At 55.0% G+C, this 27,647-nt stretch overlaps 1 protein-coding gene across 3 annotated transcripts; it reads right to left on the bottom strand.

The window, feature by feature from the left end:
* Positions 1-311: 311 nt before the first annotated feature.
* SMTNL2 (smoothelin like 2) lies at positions 312-27,355 on the bottom strand. Of its 3 annotated transcripts, none has more exons than XM_035299544.3 (8): positions 26,872-27,355; positions 19,334-19,421; positions 18,592-18,834; positions 17,884-17,959; positions 16,366-16,545; positions 14,926-15,043; positions 14,544-14,695; positions 312-1,243 (listed from the first exon to the last, which is right to left on the bottom strand). In XM_035299544.3, the coding sequence occupies exons 1-8, from the start codon at positions 27,277-27,279 to the stop codon at positions 1,117-1,119; spliced, it is 1,392 nt and encodes a 463-aa protein (XP_035155435.1). In that variant the 5' UTR covers positions 27,280-27,355; the 3' UTR covers positions 312-1,116. The 3 variants fall into 3 exon arrangements, with proteins under 3 accessions (XP_035155435.1, XP_078228663.1, XP_035155436.1); XM_078372537.1 differs by lacking the exon at positions 26,872-27,355 and adding an exon at positions 24,250-24,481; XM_035299545.3 differs by lacking the exon at positions 16,366-16,545.
* Between the last annotated feature and the right edge of the window lie 292 nt (positions 27,356-27,647).

Raw genomic sequence — 27,647 nt, 5'->3', positions numbered from 1 at the left:
TTCCTTGATGGGCTTCCTCCAAGTGCGGGACTACATCAAACCCTGCTGTCTTGGGCCACTGTTTATCACAAACACTGCGGCCTACGTCCAGAGGACAGACCTCAAGGGGAGTCTATTGACACTCCTCCCGCACCACGGAGCCAGGAGAGAGGCAGACTCAGAGCTGACAGCGAATGTCGTCTTCAACTTTCCAGGCAAGAGATTTAAGTGCAGAAACGGGGTGGGGTTTTGGTGGATATTCACTTGGAAGGTGTACAGAGCCTCTTATTCACAGAACTCCCTTCTCCCAAACAGAAATAACAAACCCCAAGCAAAGTTCAACACATCTTTTTTATGTACAAATGGGTCACTGGCACAGAGGGAGTTACTTTTTATAAATATCTGCAGCAAATCCCCTAAAAAAGATGTGAATAAAAACGTTCTTTGTCAGCACAAAAAGCTTATCCTTCCTCCAAATCGCAAACTTCCCGAGAGCCTGTGCTTAGCCAAACACTTGTAGGCCCCCTGGGAAAAACAGGATCACAGTGGGACCAAGGGGAGAGCCTTCCCATCTCCCAGGAGAGCGGAGGTGACTTGAAGGTCATCTGTCACCCAGGACTTGGGAGTGATTAAACTGCTCCTTCCCAAGACTTGCGGCTGGTCGTCTTTGTCAAGCTGTTGATTAAGTGGTCTGTTTCCTGGCAGTGGCCCAGAGGGAGGAGAGGAACCTACAATTGCGTGAGGAAGTAAAAAACTGAGTGTTTTGATTTAAAAAGAACACTTGGTAATCATTGTAACCCTGTAAAGCCGAAGTATCGAATTCACCAGAAGGAACATCGTAGGTTAGCATTCTGGAATCTATAAAGACAAGCATTGCTTTAGGAAGATCATTACTTAGCACCAATTTTTCTCTCTCTCATAATTTTTCCTTTTCCTCTGAGCCCTTGGCTGTGATCAGCGCTGTCAGGGCAGAGCTCAGCGGTACTTTTAATCAGTAACACAGCTGGTCTCGAGGAGGAGTGCGGTCACACGCCACAGAACAAACAGCGCGCTCACACCAAACGGCAAGGCCTCTGGGGCACGCGGACCCACAGCCTCTTCCTGGGGCTGCTCTTTGACTCTCCAGGCCCAGGGGCTTTACTCGAAGCGACGCAAGTGGTTGTACAGCGACTGGACGTAGGTGAAGACACACATGGGATCCGGCTTGCGGCCCATCACCATCATGTCCTCCACTTCAATGAGGCGCTCACAGTTGGCCAGATTCCTGAAACACACAAGCCCCGTCAGAATGGCAGTCCAGCCCCACAGCCGCGACGGGATGGAACTCAGCCTGCAGCCAGAGGTCCCCCCTCTTTATTTTCTTTTTTTTTCCCCTTGGTGTCCCAACCCAATTTGAAAGCCAGTTTGGGCCAGGAGCAGTGGCTCGTGCCTGTAATCCCAGCACGTTGGGAGGCCGAGGCAGGTGGATCACCTGAGGTCATGAGTTTGAGACCAGCAGGGAATTCAGAAAACCTGGCAGAACCTTTGGACTCACTGGCTCCAATGCAGTGTTTCCAAACTCCCAGATTTATAAGCCCCTTATATAATTAATATTTTCATTTAAATAGACTTACATTATTAAATTTGGCTTTTATTTTTTAGACACAGGGTCTTGCTCTGTTACCCAGGTGTGAGTACAATGGCATGATCCTAGCTCACCGTAGCCTCAACCTCCTGGGCTCAAGTGAGCCTCACGCCTTGTCTTCCCAAATAGCTGGGATAGACACACACCACCATGCCCAGCTATTGTTGTTGTTTTTTTTTTTTTTTGAGACAGAGTTTTGCTCTTGGTTGCCCAGGCTGGAGTACAGTGGCATAGTCTTGGCTCACTGCAACCTCCGCCTCCTGGGTTCAAGCGATTCTCCTGCCTCAGCCTCCTGAGTAGCTGGGATTACAGGTGTCCACCACCATGCCTGGCTAATTTTGTGTGTGTGTATTTTTAGTAGAGACGAAGTTTCACCATGTTTGCCAGGCTAGTCTTGAACTCCTGACTATAGGTGATCCACCTGCCTCAGCCTCCCAAAGTGCTGGGATTACAGGCATCAGCCACCATGCCCAGTCCAGCTAGTTTTTAAAAAATAGTTTTGTAGAGATGAAACTACGTTACCCAGACTGGTCTTGAACGTCTGCCTTAAGCCATCACAAAGCCTCCTGAGTAGCTGGGATTACAGGCACAGTCGAGCCACAGTATCTGGCATATTGTATTTAAATTTTAAGTGAGATTATATTAAGTTAAAAAAAAAAAAAAGTAGGCTGAGTGTCCTCGCTCATGCCTGTAATCCCAGCACTTTGGGAGGCTGAGGTGGGAGGGTCACCTGAGGTCAGGAGTTTGCAACCAGCCTGACCAATAACGGTGAAGCCCCATCTCTACTAAAAACACAAAAATAATTAGCCGGACGTGGTGGCACACGCCTATAATCCCAGCTACTAGGGAGGCTGACAGGAGAACTGCATGGACCCAAGAGGGGAAACTACTGTGCCACTCCACTCCAGCCTGGACAATGGAGTAAAACTCCGTCTCAAAAAAAAAAGTAAATATCAATAGTATATGGAAAGTCAGTGTGCGTTATTAAAATAAATGTAAAACTAGGTCAGGTGCAGTGGCTTACACCTGTAATCTTAGCACTTTAGGACACAGAGGTGGGCAGATCACAAGGTCGGGAGATCGAGACAAGCCTGGCCAACATAGTGAAACCCCGTCTCTACTAAAAATACAAAAGGTGGACAGATCATGAGGTCAAGAGATCTAGACCATCCTGGCCAACATGGTGAAACCCCATCTCTACTAAAAATACAAAAATTAGCTGGGCATGGTGGTGCGTGCCTATAGTCCCAGCTACTTGGGAGGCTGAGGCAGGAGAATTGCTTGAACCCAGGAGGCGAAGGTTGCAGTGAGCCAAGATTGCACCACTGCACTCCAGCCTGGCACCTAGTGACAGAGGGAGACTGTCTCAAAAAAAAAAAAAGTGCAAAAGTTAGCCAGGCATGGTGGTGCATGCCTGTAATCCCAGCTACTCGGGAGGCTGAGGCAGGAGAATCGCTTGAACCTGGGAGGCAGAGGTTGCAGTGAGCAGAGATGGCACCATTGTACTCCAGCCTGGGAGACAGTGCAAGAATCTGTCTCAAATAAATAAACAAATCTAAAACTAATAAAGCAAAAAATAGAGATCTATCCAAGATGGCCGACCACTAACAGCTCAGGATTGTAGCTCCCAGTGAAAGCTCAGAGAACGAGACGACGCCACATCATTAGACGAATTTTCGTCACTCACCGATTAGCCGACTCCCAGTGGAGGAGCCCCACGGGTCGCCAGCGCGACTCTTGTGGCCGCTGCAGCGGTTTTGCTGGCGTCTCGGCGCAGCAGCTCTTCACGCAGAGCCAACGGGACCGCTTCCCCTACTGACCAGAGTTTGGAGCTCCGGGAAGTCAGAGCCGCTTGTTGCGGACTCAAGAGGGAAGCCAGACCAGAGATTCCCGGGCAGAAGAGCACCATCAGTCTTATCGCTGCTATTTAGGCTGCCACAGTGGGTGGCTCGGATCCCAGCACTGGGAATCAGTAAGTCGGACGTCGACTCAGAAAACTAATTAGAAAGGCGGTTCATCTAAAATGAAGGGAAAAAAACAGCCTAAGAAGGCTGAGTATACTCAAAATCAGAACCCATCAGCAACGGAACAAGCCCTGATGGAAAAGGACTCATCAGCAACCGAACAAGCCCTGATGGAAAAGGACTCATCAGTAACGGAACAAGCCCTGATGGAAAAGGACTGTGTTCCATTATCTGAAGTAGGCTTTAAAAGGTGGATGATAAGAAACTTCTGGGAGTTAAAGGAACTTGTTCTAACCCAATGTAAAGAAACTAAGAACTTGGAAAAAAGGTTAGATGAAATGTTGAAAAGAATAGACAATATAGAGAGGAATACAAATGAACTTATGGAGTTGAAAAATACAACACGAGAACTTAGTGAAATATGTACAAGCTTAAACAGCTGAATGGATCAAGCAGAAGAAAGGGTATCAGAGGTCGAAGACCAACTTAATGAAACAAAACGACAAGACAAGAATAGAGAAAAAAGGATAAAAAGGAATGAGCAAAGTCTCCAAGAAATATGGGACTATGTGAAAAGACCTAATATACGCTTGATTGGTGTACCTGAATGTGACGGAGAGAATGAAGTCAAGCTGGAAAATACTCTCCAGGACATTATCCAGGAAAATTTTCCTAATTTAGCAAAGCAGAACACTATTCAACCCCAGACAATACAGAGAACACCACAAAGATATTCCTCAAGAAGACCAACCCCAAGGCACATAATCGTTAGATTCACCAAGATCGAAACGAAGGAGAAAATATTAAGGGCAGCCAGAGAGAAAGATCAAGTTACCCATAAAGGTAAGCCTATTAGGCTTACAGCAGATCTCTCAACGGAAACCCTACAAGCTAGAAGAGAGTGGGGGCCAATATTCAATATACTTAAAGAACAAAACTTTCAGCCCAGAATTTCATATCCTGCCAATTTAAGCTTTACATTTGAAGGAAAAATAAAATCTTTTAGGAACAAGCAAGTACTCAGAGATTTTATTACCACCAGGCCTGCTTTACAAGAACTTCTAAAAGAAGCATTATACACAGAAAGGAACAACCAGTATGATCCTTTCTAAAAATACACCAAAAAGTAAAGAGCGTTAACATAAAGAAGAATTTTTATCAACAAAAGGACAAAATAGCCAGTTAATATCAAATGGCAGCAACCCTAAAGTTAAATCAACCAAATCTCCCAATCAAAAGATACAGACAAAATCCAACGGTATATCCAAAGATATACATAGACTCAAAATAAAGGGTTGGAAAAAAAAAAACGTACCAACCAAATGGAGAGCAAAAATAAATAAATAAAAAGCAGGAGTTGCAATTTTCACATTTGACAAAATAGATTTCAAAGCTATAAGGATACAAGGGTAAAAGGATTAATGTAACAATAAGAGATCTTAACACCCAGATACATAAGACACATAGATTTAGATTCAACGAGACAACAAATTGATAACGATATCCAGGATTTGAACTCAGAGCCAGAACAAATAAACACAATAGAGGTCTCCATTTTAAACACATAAAATATGCATTAACCACTTTAAACACTCAAAATATTGATCGGCCATTATTGAAACCCATTTTAGGAATGAAGTAATATTCCTTTTTCCCCCTTTTTCTTTTTTTCCCCTTCTTTTTCTCTTTTTCCCTAAAAAAAAAAAAAAAAAAAAGAATTGATCAAATTACTATCAAAGCAAAAATTGTCAAAAATAAAAATATAAAAAAAAATAAAGCAAAAAATAAATTGACCCATTTGCCTCCTAAAAGTGCTTTTAGACTTCTTTTTTTGAGATGGAGTCTTGCTCTGTCACCCAGGCTGGAGTGCAGTGGTGCAATCTCAGCTCACTGCAATCTCCACCTCCCGGGTTCAAGCGATTCTTCTGCCTCGGCCTCCTGAGTAGCTGTGATTACAGGCGCGCGCCACCATGCCCAGCTAATTTTTTGTATTTTAGTAAAGACAGGGTTTCACCATGTTGGCCAGGATGGTTTTGATCTCCTGACCTCAAGTGATCCATCCACCTCAGCCTCCCAAAGTGCTGGGATTACAGGCATGAGCCTCTGCACCCACCTGCCTTTTTTTTTTTTTTACCACGACCCACAGTAAGGAAGATATTTTTGTTATGATTCAGCACAGGCACACATGTATGCGGAAATAAACTTTCACATCCTTACCTTTACTACTGCCTATATTTTCTCCGCGATACTTCACGTTATTTCTCTCCCGTGCCCCTCCCCAGCTCCGCCTCTTTAAAATGCTGGTCAGGAAGCACTGAAGTGATTTTATAATCACTAATGAATCATAACTGGCACTTTAAAAGATTGCTTAAAATCATTGCCACCCCCTTTGCCCCCCAGGGCCCTCTGCCTCCTGGTGTGGGAAGTACGGGTTTAACTTTTGGCTCACTGGTTTAGACTCGTGTGTACACTGTGGCCTTTCACTGGGGCTCAGAGGGAGGGTGAAGGCCTCATGGCTGTAGGAAGAGGAACATCAACAGTCAAGACATATCGCCCTGAGCATCTCAGCACCGGGTCCTGAAATAACAGCAGACGGCCTGTGGAAAACCCAGTCCCACGGCCCCACCCCCTCCGACGCTGCTCACAGTATGCCTGGTTCCCCTGGGCTCTAGATGGAGCTGGCCTGATATTATCAGGCAGAACCAAAATGACAAAAACGGTCGCACTTGGTCCAGTTGTCAGCACCCTTCCTTCAGCAGCTGTGTGCACTTTTGTAGCTCCAGAGGGCCCCAGTCTTTTTAGTTTTTGCTTTTCTTTCCATCAATAAGTGCATGACTGTCAGGGTACAAATCCCAGCTTCACCTCTTACAGGCCATATATCTTTGGGCAACACACTTTGTTTCTCCAGGCCTCAGTTTCTCCATCTGTGAATTATATCCACCTCAAAAGTGTGGCATGAAGATCGTAAACCCATGCAAAACAGGTGGCATCACAAAGGGCACATCGAAAGAGCTAATAAACGTTCAAGATTAGGCTGGGTGAGGTGGCTCATGTCTGTCAGCCCAGCACTTCATGAGGCCAAGGCAGGAGGATCTCTTGAGCCCAGGAGTTTGAGGCCAGCCTGGACAACACAGTAAAATCCCATCTCTACAAAAACTGCAAAAATTAGCCAGACGTGGTGGTGCGCTCCTGTAGTCCCAGCTACTCGAGGCTGAGGTGAGAGGATGGCTTCAGCCCAGGAGGTGGAGGCTACGGTGAGCCCAGATCGCACCACTGCACTCCAGCCTGGGCAACAGAGCCAGACCCTGTCTCAGAAAAAACAAAACCAAAACAAACAAAAAAAGTCACAGCTCATTACTGTTGCCATTTTGATGATGATGCCTCACTTTAAGAAACAGGATGGATCACAGAGAAAATGCCTGAATGCAAAATCTAAATAGTCGAGTTCAAACTCTGACTCTTCCAACTGCTTCACCTTCTGTGCCCATTTCCTTACGGTGGCTCATGACTGTAATCTCGGCGGGTGGATCACCTGAGGTCAGGAGTTTGAGGCCACCCCGGCCAACATGGTGAATGGTTTTTATGTCTCTACTAAAAACATAAAATTAGCCAGGCATGGTGGTAGGTGCCTGTAATCCCAGCTACTTGGGAGGCTAAGGCAGGAGAATTGCTTGAATTTGGGAGGTGGAGGTTGCAGTGAGCTGAGATTGCACCACTGCACTCCTGCCTGCGTGCAAAAAAAAAGAAAATTGGAATACCAGCTCTGCTGTCCCTCCCAGTGGGCCTGTTGGGAGGTTATGATTCCACAATGTGTCTTTATGCATCTTGTTCCCCAGAAAGCCCAGCCAGAGGGGAGACCCCCGTGAGCGAGCAAGACTCCTCTGACCCACCCCAGTTTGGCACGACACACTCAGCACTTTCTACCAGGACTCACGCAGCTGTGTGCTCCAGAGACAAAGGCTGTAACATTACCCTCAGCCCTGCTCTGCTCTGCTGGCTGGCTGCCAGGCCTCCTATCAGAAACCAACTGTCACGGCGAAATGGAGACATCTGTCCTGGATCACCTCCCCGCCTCCCCCTTGGGGTTGCAGCGGGTGGCCTGCAAGGGAATCCAACAGGCTTTATGGGGTGGTGAGTGAGTTTGGCCCGATGAGCGGGCACCCTTTCTCTCTGGGACAGGCCAGGCCAGGGCTCCACGTCAGGGAGGTCAGCCCTCTGATGCGAGCAGGCATGCAAAGGTGCTTCGTCAACGATAAAGGATTGAAAATCTGAGTTCAAGCCAGGCGCAGTGGCTCATGCCCGTAATCCCAACACTTTGGGAGACTGCAGTGGGTGGATCATTTGAAGTCAGGAATTCAAGATCAGCCTGGCCAACATGGTGAAACCCCACTTCCACTAAAAATACAAAAATTAGGCCGGCGCAGTGGCTCGCACCTGTAATCCCAGCACTTTGGGAGGCTGAGGCAAGCAGATCACCTGAGGTCGGGAGTTCGAGACCAGCCTGATCAACATGGTGAAACCCTGTCTCTACAAAAAATACAAAAATTAGTTGAGCATGGTGGTACACACCTATAATCTCAGCTACTCAGGAGGCTGATACTCAGGAGGCTGAGGCAGGAGAATCACTTGAACCTGAGAGACAGAGGCTGCAGTGAGCTGATATCGAACCACTGCACTCCAGCCTGGGCGACAGAACAAAAGAGAGAGAGAGAGACAGAGAGAGAGAGAGAGAGAGAGAGAGAGGAAGGAAGGAAAAGAAAGAGAAAGGAAGGAAGGAAGGGAGGGAGGGAGGGAGGGAGGGAAAGAGAAAGAAAGAAAGAAAGGAAGGAAGGAAGGAAGGAAGGAAGGAAGGAAGGAAGGAAGGAAGGAAGGAAGGAAGGAAGGAAGGAAGGAAGGAAAAGGGAGAGAGAGAAAGCCTGAGTTCAGAAAACCTGGGTTCACCTTCCTGAGTGATCCTGTCGCACCTGATGCCCTCCTCGTCACCTGCCATACAGGTGGAGCACCTCCTCTCCCAGGCCTATTTGGAGGATCCCAGGTGTGTGGGAACAGACGGAGCACATGGCCAGGTTATCAGCCCTGACAGCAATTGCCTCAGTGGTCCCACATGTTAATTGGTAACAGCATGAGGACTCCAGGACCTCCACCCATCCAAACACCCCCATCAGAAGCACTAACCACCTCCATAAAGGCCGTACCTCAGCTTGTTCATCTCAGGGGCCAGAAAAATGGGACCCAATTTCCTCCAAGGACAGCTCAGAGCCCTCTGCAGACACTGTGAGCAGGAGAAAGTTCCTCTGATATTTCTTTTTTTTTTTTTTTTTTTTTTTTGAGACGGAGTTTCGCTCTTGTTACCCAGGCTGGAGTGCAATGGCGCAATCTCGGCTCACCGCAACCTCCGCCTCCTGGGTTCAGGCAATTCTCCTGCCTCAGCCTCCTGAGTAGCTGGGATTACAGGCACGCACCACCGTGCCCAGCTAATTTTTTGTAATTTTTAGTAGAGACGGGGTTTCACCATGTTGACCAGGATGGTCTCGATCTCTTGACCTCGTGATCCACCCGCCTCGGCCTCCCAAAGTGCTGGGATTACAGGCTTGAGCCACCGCGCCCAGCCAAGTTCCTCTGATATTTCTTACGCTATTTATGCCTGTGTGTAACTTCTACCTACTGATCCCACAAGGCTACTTATTCTCAGTCTAACTTTCCCCCCATAAAAGAACTCTTCACGTGCCAGAAGAAAACTTGCTTTCATGTCTTTCTCTGAACTAAATAGCTCTGGTTCCTTAACTGTCCCCACAGAGGACACCTAGAATGCACTCTTCTGAGCCAGGTCTTGTTGCTGTGACACCCACTTCATAGGAGGCCCTCAGAATTGCTGGCATGTTCAAGGTGCTGCTCACCCTCCGCAGAGGAGAGCCGGCTGACCCCCGCTTCATTCTAGAGGTTGCCTTTATCCTCTGATAATGACCCCTGGCCCCTGCTCTGGCAGCAAGTCTTCAAGACCAGGGTGGCAGCTAGGATGGGAGTGGAGGCCATGCCCTGTGTCACCCTCCACAGCCCAGATCACTGGCTTCCACCGCAGGCAACCAGGGCACTGGGCCAGGATCCATTTGTACTCACTGTTGGTATTGCTAAGTTGAGCACAGGAGAATGTGCGGTTCCTAGGGGAGCGGGGGTGTCACAAGATGCAACACGCAACCACCATCTCCTGGCTCCCTCTTTTCTTCCCCCTGCCACCTTCGCCCCTCACTAACTTCTTTCCCTGAGAGCTCCAAATTCTCAATCTCATAGGCAGGGATCATCCTCCATCTTGGAGACACAGCTCACAGCACACCCTCAAGAGCATCTGCCTTCCACAAATCCCCTGAGGTCAGGAGGTCGTGACCAGCCTGGGCAACAAGGCAAAAATCCTATCTCTACTAAAAATACAAAAATTAGCCAGGCACAGTGGCTCACGCCTGTAATCTCAGCACTTTGGGAGGCCGAGGTGGGTGGATCACCTGAGGTCAGGAGTTTGAGACCAGCCTGGCCAACATGGTGAAACTCCATCTCTATTAAAAGTACAAAACTTAGCTGGGCGTGATGGTGGGCACCTATAATCCCAGCCACTTGGGAGGCCGAGGCAGGAGAATCAATTGAATCTGGGAGGGGGAGGTTACAGTGAGCTGAGATTGCTCCACTGCACTCCAGCCTGGGCAACAAGAGCAAAACTTCATCTCAAAAAAAAAAAAAAGAATACATAAAAAAGCACCTGCCTCCCACCTCAGCCTCCCAAGCAGCTGGGACCACAGGTGCACACCACCACACCCAGCTAATTTTTTGTATTTTCTGTAAAGATGGGGTCTTGCCACATTGCCCAAGCTGGTCTCGAACTCCTAAACTCAAGCAGTCCACCCGCCTTGGCCTCCCGAAGTGCCGGGATCGGACTGCAGGCGTGAGCCCGGGGCCATCCAATCCCGACTACCATTTTTAAAGTGACTTTGCCTGCACCCCACATAGGTCAGGTGGGGAAAAGATGGAAAGGGTTTCTGCTACTCTCTGTCTCGAGCTTCAGCTACCACAGGGCTGGCCTGGAAAGGAGATGGAGGAGGGGTCTGGTGTTATTTTTATTTTTTTATGCCTGCTCTAAATGCAGGCAAGGATGCCAGGAATCAGACTAGTATCTCCTATCTGGTTTTAGACAGAGACACATGGGCACTACAAATAGCTTGGAAGCCCCTTCTGCTCCAGTGAAATCCGAGAGCAGGACACATTCCCCGAAGGGCAAGTGGGAAGCCTGGGGCTGCACATCCTGCACTCTGCCTCTGAGGAGATGGAGGGGACGGGTGCAGAAGGGTCAGGTGTCTTCCATAAAAGGGGCTGGCCCTCACTCGTTCCAGATCCCGGACACCTGTGAGGCAAGGGAAGCTCACTGCGCTGTCAGCACCGCATCACTCACACAGATTAGGCCGAGGGGAATCTCCGAGACCATAAATCATCAGGTGCGGGTGGGGGAGGGGAAGCACACACCACTTTTACTCCAAAGGTCACTGATGCATCTTCATGCCTTTAAGGTACTTGCTGGCGGAAATGTTTCCTTTCTCCTGCAAGGGGAACCCATGGTTTGGGGACCTGTGTCCTCCTTTCCCTTCCAGGGCCTTTATCAGACCCCATGCTCCTCTCATCCCATCCTGCCTGCCCCCAGGCTGCCCGTCTCAGCCCTGTGGTCCCTTCTCGGCCCTGTGGTCCCTTCTCAGCCCTGTGGTCCCTTCTCGGCTCTGTGGTCCCTTCTCGTCCCCGTGGTCCCTTCTCTGCCCTGTGGTCCCTTCTCAGCCCTGTGGTCCCTTCTCAGCCCTGTGGTCCTGCTGCCAGCACACCATGCGTCGCTTTCAGCAGCACGTGTCTGCTCAGCCTTTGCTGCAAACCTCAGGAATATGGGTGAGGACATGACAGCCAGCATCCTCAAGCAAGTGTCCCTGCGCTTTCTCACCAGCTCTTCTAAGCAGCCTATTGTCTAGGAAAGGAGGCGATCCAAGCTGCTGTCCCCCCAAGAGGCCCCAGGCAGGCGAGTCAGTCTTCCCAGCCCTCTCCCCCAGTACCTGGGAGATAATCTTGTGATGAATCATGAGGGGAGGCGCCTTCCCAGGCTCTGAGCAAACTCCCACCCCCAACTCTGGCACAGGCCTGTGGTGGACGCCTCTTCCCACCCCCTCAAGTCAGCAGAAAAGCAAGAACTCATCTCAGCAGCTTCAGCAGACCCATCCTCCCTGCCCCCCTCCACAGCCGGAGCAGGCTCAGGCCACAGGGAGGCCAGGCCGGCGATTTTACCCTGCTGTGTGCTCTGGGAAGGCAGCAGGCAAAACCTGGACCAACCTCGCCACTGCCTCCCCCTTACCCCACCAAGCTGGGAATAGCAGAAACATCTGTTTGGAGTCTAGAGGCTCCCTGGACCTAAACCTCGTGCTGGGGAAGCACCCCCTGGAGTCGCTCTGGCTGCCAAGGGGAGCTGTGTTCCCTGCAGGCTGGGGCACGGGGCCACCACCCCATGGCCCATGGCATTCTCTCTCTCCCTGCCACAGCCTAGCCTGGTCCAGGGCAGAGGGTGACCGAGGTGGCCAGGACACAAGCGGGCACCACACTGAACTTAGACAATGAACAAAGAACCCTGAAAGACAGTGTGGCTTCTCTGCTGGGGTGGGTGCTGGGGTGCGTGCCCCAAGGCCCGGACCCTGCATACTCTGACAGTCTGGTTGTTGACGGGTGCCCCATCTGGGCTTCGGCAGCGGGGCCTTGTCCTCGGGAGCTGCCTGCTCCCCGCACCAAGAACTCCCCTTGGCTCTACCTCCCCATAGTCTGGATCCAGTTGCACAACACGCTCAGCCAGAGCTGTTTCTGCAATTAGGATGACAGCTGACCCCAAGCAGCCAAGACAGAAAGGCTTTTCAAGTATACAAGGAGTTCTTGTGACCCCAGGGGGCTGAGTCCAAGCGCGTCATCCAAGGCAACCCAACAGGGCTGATACCAAGATTCCAAAAACTCAGACCGAGGAGCTCAGAGCCAGTGTCTCAATTCTGCCCCCAGAGTGAGAGTGGCTGCCCCAGAGAGGGGCAGCTGTCTCAGGTCAAAGCAAGACTTAGAATACCACGTGTGGGTCACAAGACACCCTGGCTTTTGTTACTTCCCTGGCCAGGCTCAGGGTCCGGGGAGGTGGGCCGGGGCCAAGGCCCAATTATTGGGCCAGGAAAGGAGTGGGGAAGGCAGGTGAGGCCTGGGGTGAGGCTCCTTCAACCCAACAAGCCCATGAGGGCCACTCTTTTTTTTTTCTTTTCCAGAGTTTCACTCTTGTTGCCCAGGCTAGAGTGCAATGGCATGATCTCAGCTCAATGCAAGCTCTGCTTCCTGGGCTCAAGTGGTTCTCCTGTCTCAGCCTCTTAAGTAGCTGGGATCACAGGCATGTGCCACCACGCCCAGCTAATTTTGTATTTTTTTAGTAAAGACGGGGTTTCTCCATGTTGGACAGGCTGGTCTTGAACTCCCGACCTCAGGTGATCCGCTCTCCTTGGCCTTCCAAAGTGCTGGGATTACAGGCGTGAGCCACTGCACCCTGCTCAGTGAGGACCTTTCTTAAATGTGGGCACTGAGGACCCAGACCAGAAACAGACATGGTCAGTTGCAGACGGACGTCAGAGGCTGACACCAGTGGGCACAAAGGCAGGGAGAGAACAGCAAACCCACCCTCCAGAAGGCTTGGCTTTGGGGATGGCCTTACTTCTCTCAGCTTCAGAGAGCTTAGCGTCAGGCAGCCCCAAACACCACTCATCTGTGCCCTGCTCCCTGCCCTGGGGGCCGGGATGAACCACAGCCACCGCTCCTGGCCCTCTGTCTTCCTACTGGGTTCAGTCCCCAAGAGGCCCTGGTGTGAGACAAGAGGGGAGTGACGTTGGGCACTCATCCTATAGCTGCCTCCCTGCCAGGTCACAGCAAGCTGACTACAACCATTTGCCCGAGCATGGCCCTCATCAGACTGTCCTCTCCACCCAGGCCACTGGCTGCCGACCACGCACTGCTGTTCTCCCGAGGCTGCTGCTCAGGGCCTGGCCCTCTACCTCATCCCTGCCTGCACCTTTGTCAAGAGTCCCTGTATGAAACTCTCCTCGCCCAGTTTTTGACTGTGCCCTTGTGCCCCGCCAGAGCCCCGGCAGACAGACCTAACTTTGCCACCTCTCCCGTGGCCTTCAGCCAATAACCAAATCCCAAACTCACTTTCCAGTTGCCTCCTGAGCCCAGAGCCATCCCCATCCTCACCCCAGGAGTGGGACCTAAGCAGCAAGGCAATTTCACGATCAATGCCAGAACACAATTTAGGGAAGGAAAATCTGATTGATTGGAAGCAAAATCTCCTTTTTGATTTTTAGACAGAGTCTCACTCTGTCACCCAGGCTAGAGTACAGTGGCTTGATCTCAGCTCACTTTAATCTCCACCTCCCGGGTTCAAGCAATTCTCCTGCCTCAGCCTCCTGAGTAGCTGGGACTATAGGCACACACCCCATGCCTGGCTAATTAAAAATCTCCTTTTAAGTGGCCCGGAGAGTAATCAATTTCTTGCTAACTGGCCTCTGTGGGTCAGGCAAGCAACAGCATCTCCCCATCAGTCCAGAGAGGACAGATTCAGAGCTCTGGGAGACCCTGTCTGGCTGCTCTTCATGCCTGGTCTGTGACTGGTCTCCCAGAGTATACCCCAGAAGCTGGGCACCCAGCAAAGAGGGCAGGTATCCCAAGAATAGAGTCCCCCCTCCCCCGAGTGCTATGTGACTCGGAACATCCCTCTCCAGGCCTGTCTTCTCATCTGCTCAAGAGGTAGACAGACCACATGGCCTCGGGGTCCTTCAGCTTTGTAGACAGCTGCACCCTGTTCCACTCGTCCCATGCCCCATCTGGGGAAACAGTTGGGCTCAGGAACTGGGCTGGGGCTGGCAGCCAGCAGGAGCCACCACACTCACTCGGCCATGGTGAAGGCCAGCTCGAAGTTCTTCTGCCGCTGCGTGGGGCTCAGGGAGTTGTAGTCAAAGGCGTCAGGGAAGAAGGAGTGCACCAGGGCGCAGAAGGCCATGCCATCACTCCAGCTGGAGGAGAAGTTCTGCAGGTCCACGTGCTATAGGAGGGAGTGCGGTCAGCGCAGGACCCAGACACAGATGCCTGGGGTTTCTCAGCACATGCCGTGGACAGTCAGGCACCCACTGGGAAGGCATGATGACCGTGGCTCCCATCCCTTAACCCCCGCCTCAGCAGGCTCCTGCCCAGGCCGGAGAACAAGGACAGGGGCAATGCCTGGTCAGGCCTCTGGGGGGGGTGACCCAGCAGCTGGAAGGGAGCCTGGCTCACCTGGTAGCCCAGTGTCTTGCTGCGGCACCACTCGAGCAGGATCTGCTTGATGCTGCTGGCGCTGGCCACGCCGAAGCTCTGCGACCGCTTCAGCCGGGCCCGGGCCTCGCCTTTCCCCCTGCAGAGAGAGCGCAGGCCTGCTGCGGGGTGGGCCTCCAGCCACCATCTCCCACTGCGGGTCCAGGACAGGAGAGGCCATCCCTGCACCCCCAGGGAGGAGGCCCCCGCTCCCTCTGCTCACCCAGGAGAGATGCTGGCAGCACACAGGCTCAGCTGTGCCCATGTCCAAGGCCCGGCCCCATATACCAGCCACACAGCAGCGGGACCATCCTCACCCGAACCGCCCTCCAGGTCCCCTGTCTACTTCCCACCCCAGGAAGCAGGGGCCCCTTGGGAATCCTGAGACAGAAGACCCTGGCCCACCCACACAGCCCCAGGCCCTGCCTTCTGCCTGGAACTCCTTTTCCTGTTCCTTCCTCCCCGACCTCCTTCTGAGCCCCCCTCCTAATGGAAGGCCTCCTTCCCTGATGGCTCCTTCCAAGCCAGGAGGAATGATTTCCTCTTCTGGGTCCCAAAGACAGTCTGTAACGGTCAGGACCAGGTTGTTTGGGGTGAGTGGGGACACGTCCTGGGTTGGCCTCCCTCACTAGAGTTGAGCAGGGACTGGCTGTCGTCTTCATTATCCCACAAGGTCTGAGCCACACCTGCTCACAGCTGGCATCAATACCAGGAACTGACTCGAAGACGGGCTGAATATGCAGAGGCGGCTGGAGCCCAGGGAGCCTCAAGGCCTGGTAGCGGGCTTCAGGGCATTCGGTCCCAGGGCACCACCTCTACAGTCCTTGGGCGAGGCCAACCCCACGCCCACCAGGAATCTCAGTCCCCATCCAGTCCCCAGTCATGCCCAGAAGCTAAAGGAGCCACAACCCATGGGGAACATGGGTGTGAGGGCAGCCTGGGGGCACTGGGGACAGACCAGGGGCCTCGAGAATGAAGGAGGAGAGAGGGGCCCTCGCCAGGCCTGGCCCCATGCCTCACAGCCCTCTTCCCCCAACAACTGGAACCCCCGTTCCCCCAATCTGCCCTGTGGCCCAGCCCTAACTTTGTGCCTTACCTGAGAGATCTTGTCTTGGGGAACAGGACAGGGCTGAACCTGGCTCTTCAGCGCCCACCCAGCCCCTGCCTCGGTGTGGGCACACTGGGGAAGCACCCCCATCTGTGAGTGGGCATCTGTACTTCCCCCCCATCTGTGAGTGGGCATCTGTACTTCCCCTCCCCCAACTGTGAGTGGGCATCCCTATTTGCCCCTCTTCCCGCCTGTGAGTGGGCATCCATATTGCCCCTCCCCCATCTGTGAGTGGGCATCTGTATTGCCCCTCCCTCATCTGTGAGTGGACATCCGTACTTGCCCTCCCCCCTTCTGTGAGTGGGCATCCGTACTTGCCCGCCGTCTCCTGCTCCCACTTCTCAAACAATGCCTTGCGGGCCTGTGCCCCCGAGGTGCGGGGCAGCGTCTGCGACCTCACCAGCTCCCTGCGACGCTCCCCTGGCCAATGGACCTGAGTTGTGGCTGGTGACTGCGGGGACACAGGCGACTGTGGTGGTGTCACCAGCGGTGGGCTGAGGAGAGAATCGCCGAGTTGGGACGTGGGCCCAGCAGCCGTCACTAGCTCAGCAGGCCCCAGTCTGAGTGAGATCCCACTGAGTGAGACAAGGCAGCTGCACCATGATGGGTGCTCAGAGAGGAGCCCCCTTGCTCGGGATCCCCGCTGGTTTGGCAGGTTTTCTGAATTGTGCTGCCTGGCGGGCCTGGCCCATAGACCCAACTCTGGAAGGATGCTGGGCCCCTCTCTGGACATCACCACCCCTTGGCAGGTGTCAGTGCCTGGGGAGGACAGGGGACCTCCTCCTCGGGCAGGAGGTGCGCCCAGAACCAGCCTGGTGGGGCCAGGCCTCCTGCCTCCACTGCCATGAGATAAGACCCCTCTGTTTCCTCTGAAACTGTTTGCCAAGAAGTCACAATTATCCTTTAATTATTAAAGAAAAAAAAAAAGCCAAGCCCACTACCCCACTCCCTCTGGCCAGAGTGGGGAGGCCTGTGCCACAGGGAAGGCTCGGCTCACCTGCCCCTGCCCACAGCCCATGGGCAGGAAGTTCCCGGCTCCGAGGGACCCCAGCAGGCTGGGATGGAAGAAGACCGTATTCCTGTCTTCCCCTTCCGGCTGGCTGAGACACCTCCTCCAAATTTTTTTTTTTTTTTTTTGAGACAGAGTCTCACTCTGTCACCCAGGCTGGAGTGCAGTGGCGCCATCTCGGCTCACTGCAACCTCCGTCTCCCAGGTTCAAGTGATTCTACTCCCTCAGCCTCCCAAGTGGCTGGGATTATAGGCACCCACCACCATGGACGGCTAATTTTTGCATTTATTTATTTATTTGAGACAGAATTTCACTCTTACGGTACAGGCTGGAGTGCAATGGCGCAATCTTGGCTCACTGCAACCTCTGCCTCATGGATTCAAGTGATTCTCCCGCCTCAGCCCCCCAAGTAACCGGGATTAGAGGCATCCACCACCATGCCCTGCTAATTTTTGTATTTTTACAGAGACCGGGTTTCACCATGTTGGCCAGGCTGGTCTTGAACTCCTGACCTCAGGTGATCCACGGCCTTGGCCTCCTACAGTGCTGGGATTCCAGGCGTGCACCAAGGCGCCTGGCTCCTCCTCCAATCTTTTAACTGACTTGAAGGGTCCACAAAGAAACCAGCCTGTGGCCACATTTCTCTACCCAGCCCCACTGCCCCACTCCCTGCTCACACCTTCCCCCAACCCTGCCGCCCAGTGCTCTAGAGATCCAGCCCCGAGCCTTCCATGGAGACGCCAATCCCTGGGCGGCCTGCATCCAAAGCCGAGAAGACATCTGGGCTGTGGTGACTGCGCAGGAACACGAGCCCTGACCCACCTGTCACTGTGTTTGCTGGCTGTCACTGCCCCATAGCCGGAGCTTGACACAGACCTCTTGAAAGAGGAACTCTTCTCTGTGGAACAGAGAGGGGGAGAAAAGTGACACACCCCAGAGAGGGCCGCCACAGCCTCCCTTCCTCTGACCCGGCATCACTGCATGGATGAAGGAACCCTCTGGGCTAAGCCAGCCCTGCCTCAGTGACAGTGGCAGAGAAAGGAAGATGGGCACTTGCAGCAACAACATCAAAGAGGTCTTTTCAGCTGTCCCCGCCCTGCTCCTGAGAGCGCAGAGCTCAGGGCCCGTGCCATGTATCCGGAAAACACGGCTCCCAAACCCGTCCCACAGAGGCCCGTGCCACCTCCACCAGGACACAGCACAGAGGCCTGACCACAGGCCACATCAGGCCTAGGGCCTTGAGGGAGGGGACAGTGCCAACATGCAGGGCAAGAGCCACCTTTCAACTGTGGCCTCCACCTGTAATAAAAGCCAGTCACCCCCACCAGGGGATGATGCTATTTCTCAGCATCTCTGGGCAGGAGCCCGGGAGGATGGGCTAAGGGAAGGGGCAGACATGGCAGGCAGAGGCAGGGCTCAGCTTGGTCCCTCATTTTCCAAGTCACCCACCGACTCCCCCTCCCCAGCCCCTGCCCTCCCACTCCCATCCCAAGGGCAGGTCCGCCTGAGGCCAAGCTGCCCTGCTCCTACCGCTAGGACTGGGAGTCCAGGGCGTGGTGGCCTCGCTGGGGCTCAGGTTGAGGCCCCCCAGGGTGTCGGCAGACGTGGGTGATAGAGCTGCAGCTGAGGTCTCCCCAGAGAACCTGTCAGAGACTCGGGTGACAGCCGTGACTGGCTGGTGGGGCAGCTGCAAGGAGAGACTCACGGGGCGAGGTCTGGGGGTATCTGGTGCCTGGAAGGTTTGGGCAACCTCATGGGGGCCATTGCCTGGACCTGGAACATGTGACCAGCATGGGTGGGTGGTCAGCTGTGGCAGCCACAGGGGTCTGAGACCTCCCGGAAGGGCTCTAGCCTCCCTGAACCTTCCTCCCACCTCCTCCAGGAAGGCCTCCCTAACTGCTCCAGGCTCCCTGACCTCCTACTAGGGATATCCTACTGCTCCAACCAGAGCTAATTTTCCCAGCTTCCCAAATACTAGTTGGCTCATCAGCCCACTCTCCACCCTATTCAGTGCTTAGGAAAATTCCTCAGCCTCTACTTGCTTTCCTCTAGAAATGGGAGAGCTAACTACCACCTGAGATCTCCCGACTTTCCTCTGTGTTTCAAAAGTTCTATGAATGACGCTGCTCTCCTGGCAGCCTCTCTGCCTGCTGGAGTTCAGGCTAGAGTCCCCCCACCCCAGGCCAAGGGCTGGCCTGGCACAGATACTTGACCAAGGCTTTACTAAACCCCAAAACCTACCCAACCACCCCTCCACTGCCCTCAGCCCTACCTGCCCCCAGTTGGTGCCCATTTTCCACGATGCAGGAGTTTAAGGCCTTTTTTATCTCCGACTCGCTGGCCTCATCATTATCCAGACTCTGCAGAGACACAAACCGCACCGAGAGCCCGTCAGCCAGGGGAAGCTGCCCACCCCCAGAAGCTGCCCACCCCAAACCCCCTTCAGATTCTGGCAAGATCCTGGGAGGCAAATACCTCCACTGGGCTCCTCCCAGAGTCCCAAAAAGCTGAGGCAGACATCAAGATTGAGGGTTCCAAAGTAGGTGAGGCCACCTCACCCTTTCCCCCAGGCTGGACCACATAATGGTCAGGAGTGCCTGGCCCCCTGCCCCTCTCACCTGGTCCAGGCTGGCATGACTGCCCTTGCAGGGGCAGCAGTAACCAGTGACACCAACGATGAGCAACAGCGCCAACAATGAGCAACAGCGCCCTGACCATGCTGAGGCCCGTGCATGGGTGGCCGGGACACAATTTACCCCGCCATTCAGAGCCTGGTCAGCTGCAGGCGACTCATCCATCCCGGCTGGGCAGTAGGAGTGGGTGGGGCAGGTGGGGGCAGACAGACAGCCAAGACCAGGAGCCAGTGGGGAACCTGGGATCCAGGCCATGCTGCCACCCACCCCTGTGACCTGGGCCACATCACTTCCCCTCAAGGTCTTAGTTTCCCCATTTGAGAAACGGGAGTAGGCTAGGCAAGTGGTGCTCAGCATCCACCAACATCCAGCCCTTCTTACGGGCACACCCCTTATGCTAACCAGCTTCTGTCCTTGCAGTAGATGCTGCTAGAGCCATTTGACAGATGGGACCCGAGGGCTCCAAGAGGGCATGTGCCCTGCCCAAGGCTATACAGTGGAAACCAGCTGGAACTTGTGGCCAGGGGAGAAGTTCTCAACTGTGGTCCCACTCCCCTGCTCCCAGCAAAGGCGTGTGAAGGGCTGAGAGTGTCTGTGGGGCTGGTAGGAGCTCCAAGAGCCCAGAATGAGCGGCTTGAGAGGTCAGTTGTGCATCTTGTAGATGCCCTGGTCTACAAGGTTCCCAGGCAAATGGTGACGCAGCCCTGGCCCAGAGGGTTCAGCTCCTCCCGCAGCCAGGGCAGGAGGCGCGCGCCCTGCTGTGGGGAATTGGTCTGGTAGGGGAGCCAGGCTCGTGAACAGAGGGGGCCGTGCCAGCATAAGGATGCCTTGCACAGGCTCCATCCAACCCATCGGGGCAAGGAGGGCCTCTCAGAGCCAGGGGTACCTGAGCCACATCCAGAGTGAGCCCGGAGGATGAGCAAGGGAGGGCACACCTGGCAGAGTGGTCAGTGTCTGCTTCTGCAGAGACATCAAGGCACAGGTATCCTAACCACGTCCACCCCGGACTCAGGCAGATGGAGCAGTGTACCAGGCTGCCTGCCCAGGGTCCTCGACACCTTAGACAGGAAGGAACCCAAGGTCCTCAGCTCTGTGTTTCAGAAGCACGCTCCAGAAGATGTCAGAGAGGGGCACAGTGGAGCAGACCAGACGGCAAGACACTTCTCTAGTCCTGGGCAGGAACCGGGGAGGGGAGATAGGGCACTGGGAGGGCCACGGGCAAGAAGGACTGGGAGCTCTCAAGTAAAGGGATGGGCCGGGAAACTGGGCGATGTGGAAGAGGGAGGGTGCCAAGCCTCTTCCAAGCCCAGGCTTGGTAGGGTAGGGCAGGTTTAGGGGATAAATGGGGGTTTCAGTTGGGGCATGATGAGGGCACAGGGCTCATGGAACATCAGGCAGCTGAGGGCGTAGCTGAATTTTTAAGACTGGAGTTTAAGAGAAAAGAAGGATGAGGCCGGGCACGGTGGCTCACACCTATAATCCCAGCACTTTGGGAGGCCGAGGTGGGGGGATCATGAGGTCAGGAGTTCGAGACCAGCCTGGCCAACACAGTGAAACCCTGTCTCTACTAAAAATACAAAAATTAGCTGGGTGTAGTGGCAGGCACCTATAATCCCAGCTACTTGGGAGGTTGAGTCAGGAGAATCACTTGAACCTGGGAGGCAGAGGGTGCAGTGAGCTGAGATTGCACCACTGCACTCTAGCCTGGGCGACAGAGCAAGATTCTGCCAAGAAAAAAAAAAAGAGAGAGAGAGAAAAGAAAGATGAGCATGTTGAAAAACAGGAGTCAGGGCATGCATTGGGCTCCTGGAAGTCCAGCAGAGGAAGAGCAGCTTGGGACCCTGGGATAAGGTCCCCACATTTCAGGAAGCTAAAGAGCAGTCAGCAGAGAATAAGGAGCAGCCAGAGAGATAGGAGAAGCCCTTGCAGAACAGTGAGAAAGCCAAGGCCAGGAAGGAAGTGAATCCAGAAGCCAGGCACGGGGCCGGGCACAGTGGCTCACGCCTATAATCCTAGCACTTTGGGAGGCTGAGGCAGCGGTTGGATCACTTGAGGTCAGGAGTTCAAGACCAGCCTGGTGAACATGGTGAAACCCCGTCTCTACTAAAAATACAAAAATTAGTCAGGCATGGTGGCACATGCCTGTAATCCCAGCTACTTGGGAGGCTGAGGCAGGAGAACCGCTTAAACCCAGGAGATGGAGGTTGCAGTGAATGGAGATTGCACCACTGCACTCTAGCCTGGACAACAGAGTGAGACTGTCTCAAAACAAAAGGAAAAAAAAAGACAGCCTGGGGTGGAGGAAAAGGTGAAGAGGAAATGCAATCAGGTGTCCATTGGGTTCAGCAAAAGAAGAGGCCATGGGTGCTTAGAAGCATGGGACGAGGGACGGCAGGGACAGGAGAGGCCTAGGGGAGAAGTCCCAGGGAAATGAAGGCAGTACAGTAACTTTAGCCCTGAGTGGAGCCGGGGGAAGGGGTCTGAGGGGTTTTTCCAGAGGGAAGAGGCAAGACCACATTTATAGGCTGAGAAAGGTGAGGGGACCTCTGCAGGGTGGAGACCCTGGGGAGCTCAGAGCAGACAGGACCCAGAGCCTGAGAAGGAGAAGCACTCGGCGTCTCAAGGCACGCACAGAAGAATGGGCACCCCTCCAGCCGTGTCGGCCATGTCAGCCATGTCGGCAGGGGGAGGAGAACCAGCCAGTCCAGCTGGAACCGTGGTCCCCACTGTCACCAGGGCTCTGGCTCTGGGGTCTCTGTGCCCTCCCGCCACGCCCCTGGTCTTGTCTGACAGTTCCACAGGCCCAGGCAGGGCTCTGGGAGGAAAGGCTAAGGGCGAAACCATTTTCCCAGGAAATGTGTGTCTCTATGAGTGGGTGGGGAGAGGGTCCCCCACAGATGCCTGTACCTGCACATTGCAGTCCCCTCAACAACCCCCATGGTGCCCCAGGGGTCCAGGTGCTACACCACACCTGGAAGTCAGTTCTCTCAGCTCGATCCCTGCTAAGGGAGGAGGAAAAGGGGCTGGGCTAATGCAGCCTGGGGTGCGGGGCTGAGCCCAGACTCCCAAGCTCCCTTGCCCCAAGAATAGAAGCATTCCTCACCTGGGGAAAGGGTTCTGCCCAGGCCTTGGGTCAAGGAGCAAGGGGCTATTCTGAGACCACCCTCCAACCCATCATCACACAGATGGGGAGAGGCAGTGGCAGAGTCAACATATGGTACTCAGGTCTCCTACCCCAAGCCAGGGCTCTGTCCACGAAGTGCTCTGGCCTTCTAGGGGGCAGACAGGAAAACTCAGGCCGCTCATCTCCCAGGGCCTGGGTCAGTGTGCGCCCCAGCCCATGGGCTCTGTCTTAGAAGAGGGTGAGGAAAACGGGTGGGACTGGGGCCAGCACCCAGCAGGACCTTCACAGAACCCAGTACTTTTTAACCAGAGGGCTGGGCTGGAATGAGCTGTCCCCGCAGACCCCTCAGTAGGCTACTGCGGTCCTCTGTTCGGGCGGGGCAGCTGCCTCGGTCATTGGGAAGAAAACCAGGGAGGCACCTCTGATCTGGGACCGGGCAGAAATAGCTGGAGAGCCCTGGTGCTGGGGACAGGTCCTGTCGAGCTGGCCTGGTACCTCCCAAGAGTACCCAGGTCAGCTTTGTTTCGAGAAGGGGGAGGTGCCCCATGAGGGAGCCCAGGCCTGGGGTGATAAGTCTGATTTCGGGGGCCTTCATATTGGAAAAGCTTTTAGACATTTTTGTGGGGGAGGATGAATATTTCAGGCCTTCTAGGTGCTGCCTGAACTGCACGGACCCATCCATGGGGACAAAGCCCCCGCAGGGCCAGAGTCCCATCCTAAGACAATTCACACGCTGACCCGGCCTCCTCCACTGACACCACCATTTGAAAGGACTCGATTCAAACTTCTCCCTAAAGCATTTAGCTCTTATCAGAGTGTGTCTGGGAAAGGAAGGCAGATAAGGCAAGTCTGTTTTCTTTCACAGTCGGGCCTCTGACATGGGGCTCCTGGCAGCTGCTCCTGCGGCCTCCGTGGCCTCGGCCATGGGAACTTAGTGGCTCCAGCTCAGTTGAGGATGACATTTCCAGGTTGCAGCTCTGGCCCAACCTGCTGGGGCCTGGACCTGGCCTCAGGCTGCCACCATCCACCCCAGGCCCCCAGCTGGCTCCCAGCTCCCTGCTCCCAGCCAGACAGGATTGCTTGATCAGCTCTTCCTGCGCTGAGTCCAGGGCACATTTATATACTGGAGACAATCTACCTCCAATCCCTCAGTCCCCAGTTTGAAAGTAAACGGCTCTCTAAATGTCGTGGCTTGTTACAGAGGGTCAGTGTGACACCGGCCTCTACAATGCCAGGTAGCACAGTTATCCCTGGCTCATGTGGGTGGGATGAGACTGTCCCACCAAGACCCCCACTACCCAGACACAGTCTTAGAGGTCAGACGCCCAGCAGCCCGGTGTTCGGCTGTGACTCTCTGTCCACGGCCTACACTCAAGTCTCACCCGGCGTTCAGCTGTGGTTCTCTGTCCACAGCCCACACTACAGTCTCACCCTGCGCCCTGGCTCCTTGCTTGTAACCAAGCTCTTGATCACACGGTGCTGGTCACGGCACGTCAGCCCAAGCATGTAGATGGCTCCACATGGTCCCTCCTCTTGGGCCGGACACCGGCCTGGAGGCCAAGTCAATGCTCCCGAGGCAGAGGACAGCAAGAGAGGTGGGGATTGGTGCTTGTGAGGACAGCCTCGTGGCAGCTGCCTCAGGCCCAGGGAGCCAGGGTTCAAGGGGTGCGGGGCTTCTAACCTAACTGGGGACCGTAGCCATGCTCCCCCCACATAGCTCACCTATGCTTGCTGCCCACGCCCCTCGCTGCCTGGGTCTCCATCCTCACCCCACAAAAGGTTGATGCATCCCCTGGGTGCCTGGGTTTCCATCCTCACCCCCCAAAAGGCAGATGCACCCCCTGGGTGCCTGGGTTTCCAGCCTCACTCCCCAGCAGGCTGATGGGTCCCTGCTGACCCCAGCCTCTTCTTTCGGGAGGGCTCCCTCTCTGGTTTGCTAAGAACAGGCTCTCAGGCCCTCCTCACTCCCTGGCAGTTCCCCAGTATATTTTTTATTTCCTTCAAACTCTTCTGCCTCAGCCCAGAGAGCTCCCGCATCTCCAGCCTTGCCCGCTCTCTGGAGCACCACATCCAGCATCCATCTGCTCTGAGACAGCTTCACCTGGTTTCCCATAGACCCTCACGTTCAGCACGGCCTGGGTGGAACCCAGCATCTCCACCTAGATCTGTGGCCCAGCAGTCTCCCCAAGCCAGGCCTCCCCTCTGAGACTACCCCGTCTGCTCACTCCCCTTTGAAATCCCTGCCCAAGGCAGCTCCTCTACACACCATGACCCATGTCCCAGCTCAGACCCTTCCTTTCTCTTTGGACCGTCACAATTAAGTTACCCATCTCCAGCCACCGTCCACCTTCCATCCACTCCCAAGAGGGCTTGCCCGACACAAAGACCCTCATCCTGAGCCAAACCTACCAACCCCTAAGCCAGAGGACCAGCCTGGTGCTAGTAAATAATGGCTAATTTCCAATGACAAAAGTCACTACTGGAGAGAATCCTCCCCCCTCTGTGTGTGTTTGTGTGTGCGTGCATGTCCATACACACACACACATTTACATGTATATGTGACTCTGACATTATTTTTCTTAAAATTTGGACCCTGCTCCTATGAGCAGGCAAATAGCAAATGCATGTTAAAATCAAACCTCAGAAACAACGATGACACAGCCAACGAGGCACGTGTGAGCTCACAGCGGTGATTTTATGCCACAGTCATGTAGAGTGACATGTTCAGAAGCCAAACCTAAGTGTATCCACATTTCCAGATGCTCCACACGGAGCACTGGGACACCCATAGGCTCTGCCACCAGGACAAGCATCAGAACCTCTCACAGGCTGGACAAACCCAGTGCCTCTGCCCCGTACACCACAGCATTCGCCACTCCCCACCCCACTCACATGCCCTGAGGTGGCACTGTCACCAGTGAGTCCTATCAGCATTTCTGAGGCTTAATGCCCCACCCCACTCCCATCTGCAGCAGCGGCAGCAACCCTGGGGCCCCACACAAAGCCTTGCTGGGAAACCCACTGAGAAGCGACTACCATGTCTGGAGCAGAGCACCTCCAGCTGCCCAACCTTGGTCTGGGGCCATCTCCCACCCTGGCTGTGACCTCCAGGGGGAAGACCCAATCTGATACCCTCCTCCAGGCCCCCTGAGGTCCAGCCCAGCCCACAGCAGGAAATCTGAGTGCCCCATGGATCAGACCAAGGAGGGAGCAGGTGCAGGTTACACAGCCGCAGACCCTGGGAACCCAACCCCAGAGCACATGCCTGACCAGGATGGAAAATCCCACCCAAGGGTCACTGCACACGCCATGGAAACACTGGAAACATTCTAACCACCCTGGGTAGCCCATGTGGAAAGTAGCGCCATCCCCTTCGTCCTCTCCCCTATCCCCACACGGTGTGGGGCTCTGGCCAGTCACTGACCCCAGGAATCTAGACACTGCTGGAGGCTGGTTCCCACCTCTCTCCCTTCACGGTAAGGGATTTTCACCCCCCAGCCCCCACCCCACGATGCAGGGTTCCCAAACGCTGCTGCTGATCGTTTGGGAACGCCGCTGCCCCTCGGCCCCCCCTCCCCACCCATCCAGGGGACTGAGTTCTCAATCTGGGTTAATCAATAACCAGAGCCGTCAGGCCTCAGTGAAACGGCAATGCAGGGGCGCGTGAATGGAGAGGGGGGCAGGCAGGGGTGGTGACCATTTCAACACGCCCCGAGCAGCCCCAGGCAGTGCTGAACAGTCGGGAGCTGGACCTTGGCGCCCAGGCCCTTGGTGTCATGGGACAGAGGAGCGAGGGAGTCGGGACTCTGAGCAAACAGAGCCTCGCTCCAAAAACGGGCGAGGGCCCAAGACAGGTGCAGCGGCCAGGCTAAGCAGTCCTCCCCCTGCCCTCTCCAACTCCGGAGGGGCAGCAGGACCCCATCGCCTAGTCTGAGCAGCCGGTGGTAGGCCCCAGCCCGGAAGATGCGCCGACGCAGGCGGTCGGGGCGAAGGGGCGGCGCGGGTTCGGAGCCCCACTCCCCGGCGCCAGCGCGCGAGCTCCCCGGGGCTCACCTGGCGGCGGCCCGACAGCGAGAAGGTGGCGTGGCTGGCGAAGCGCGCGCTGCCCAGGCGGGGCGCGCGGTCCAGGACCCCGGGCGCGGGCGGGGGGCTGGGCGTGCCCTGGGTGCCCGGGATGCCGGGCGCCGGGGACATCCCGCTCGCCAAGCCCAGCGCATCCACCTGGCGCGTCAGGCGCTCGAGCTGCGCCTGCAGCCGCTGGTTGTCCCGCTGCAGCTCGGCCACCGTGCGCGCCAGGGGGCCGGCCAGGCGCAGCGCTTCCGCCACCCGCCGCTCCACGCCGCGCTGCAGCCCCTGCATGTCCTCCTGCAGCGCGCGCACCGCGCCCGCCAGCGCCGCCTCGTAGCGGCCCAGCGCCTCGCGCACAATGCGCGCCTCCTGTGCGTCAGGGGCCGGCTCCATGGCCCAGAGGGGTGCGCTGGGCGAGAGAGGGCCGGAAGGGGAGAGGATCAGAGCTCCGTAGCTCCGGACCGCGACTGGCAGTGCGCGGCTGGCTTCGCCGGAGGGGCGGCCGGGGAGGCGGGCGCGGGGCGGGGCCTCGGGGGCGGGGCCAGGGCCGACTCGGGGACACCTTCCCCCAGCCCTGGAGCCCCGCGGGACCGTGCGAACAGAGAGCTCGCCCAGCCTCTCCTCTCCCCGGCTCCGGACTGAGCCCTGCGGGAGGGACGGCGCGCCCACCTGAAGAAGGCCCTGGCCCCCCAGTGGACCGTGAAGAGTACACCCGGGCTGACGCGTTCTCTCGGGGCTCTCACCCGCAAGGCCCAGGTTCT

This window comes from Callithrix jacchus, chromosome 5, assembly GCF_049354715.1.
Source record: "Callithrix jacchus isolate 240 chromosome 5, calJac240_pri, whole genome shotgun sequence".
NCBI lineage: Eukaryota > Metazoa > Chordata > Mammalia > Primates > Cebidae > Callithrix > Callithrix jacchus.
This window is presented reverse-complemented; position numbering and strand designations above follow the sequence as displayed.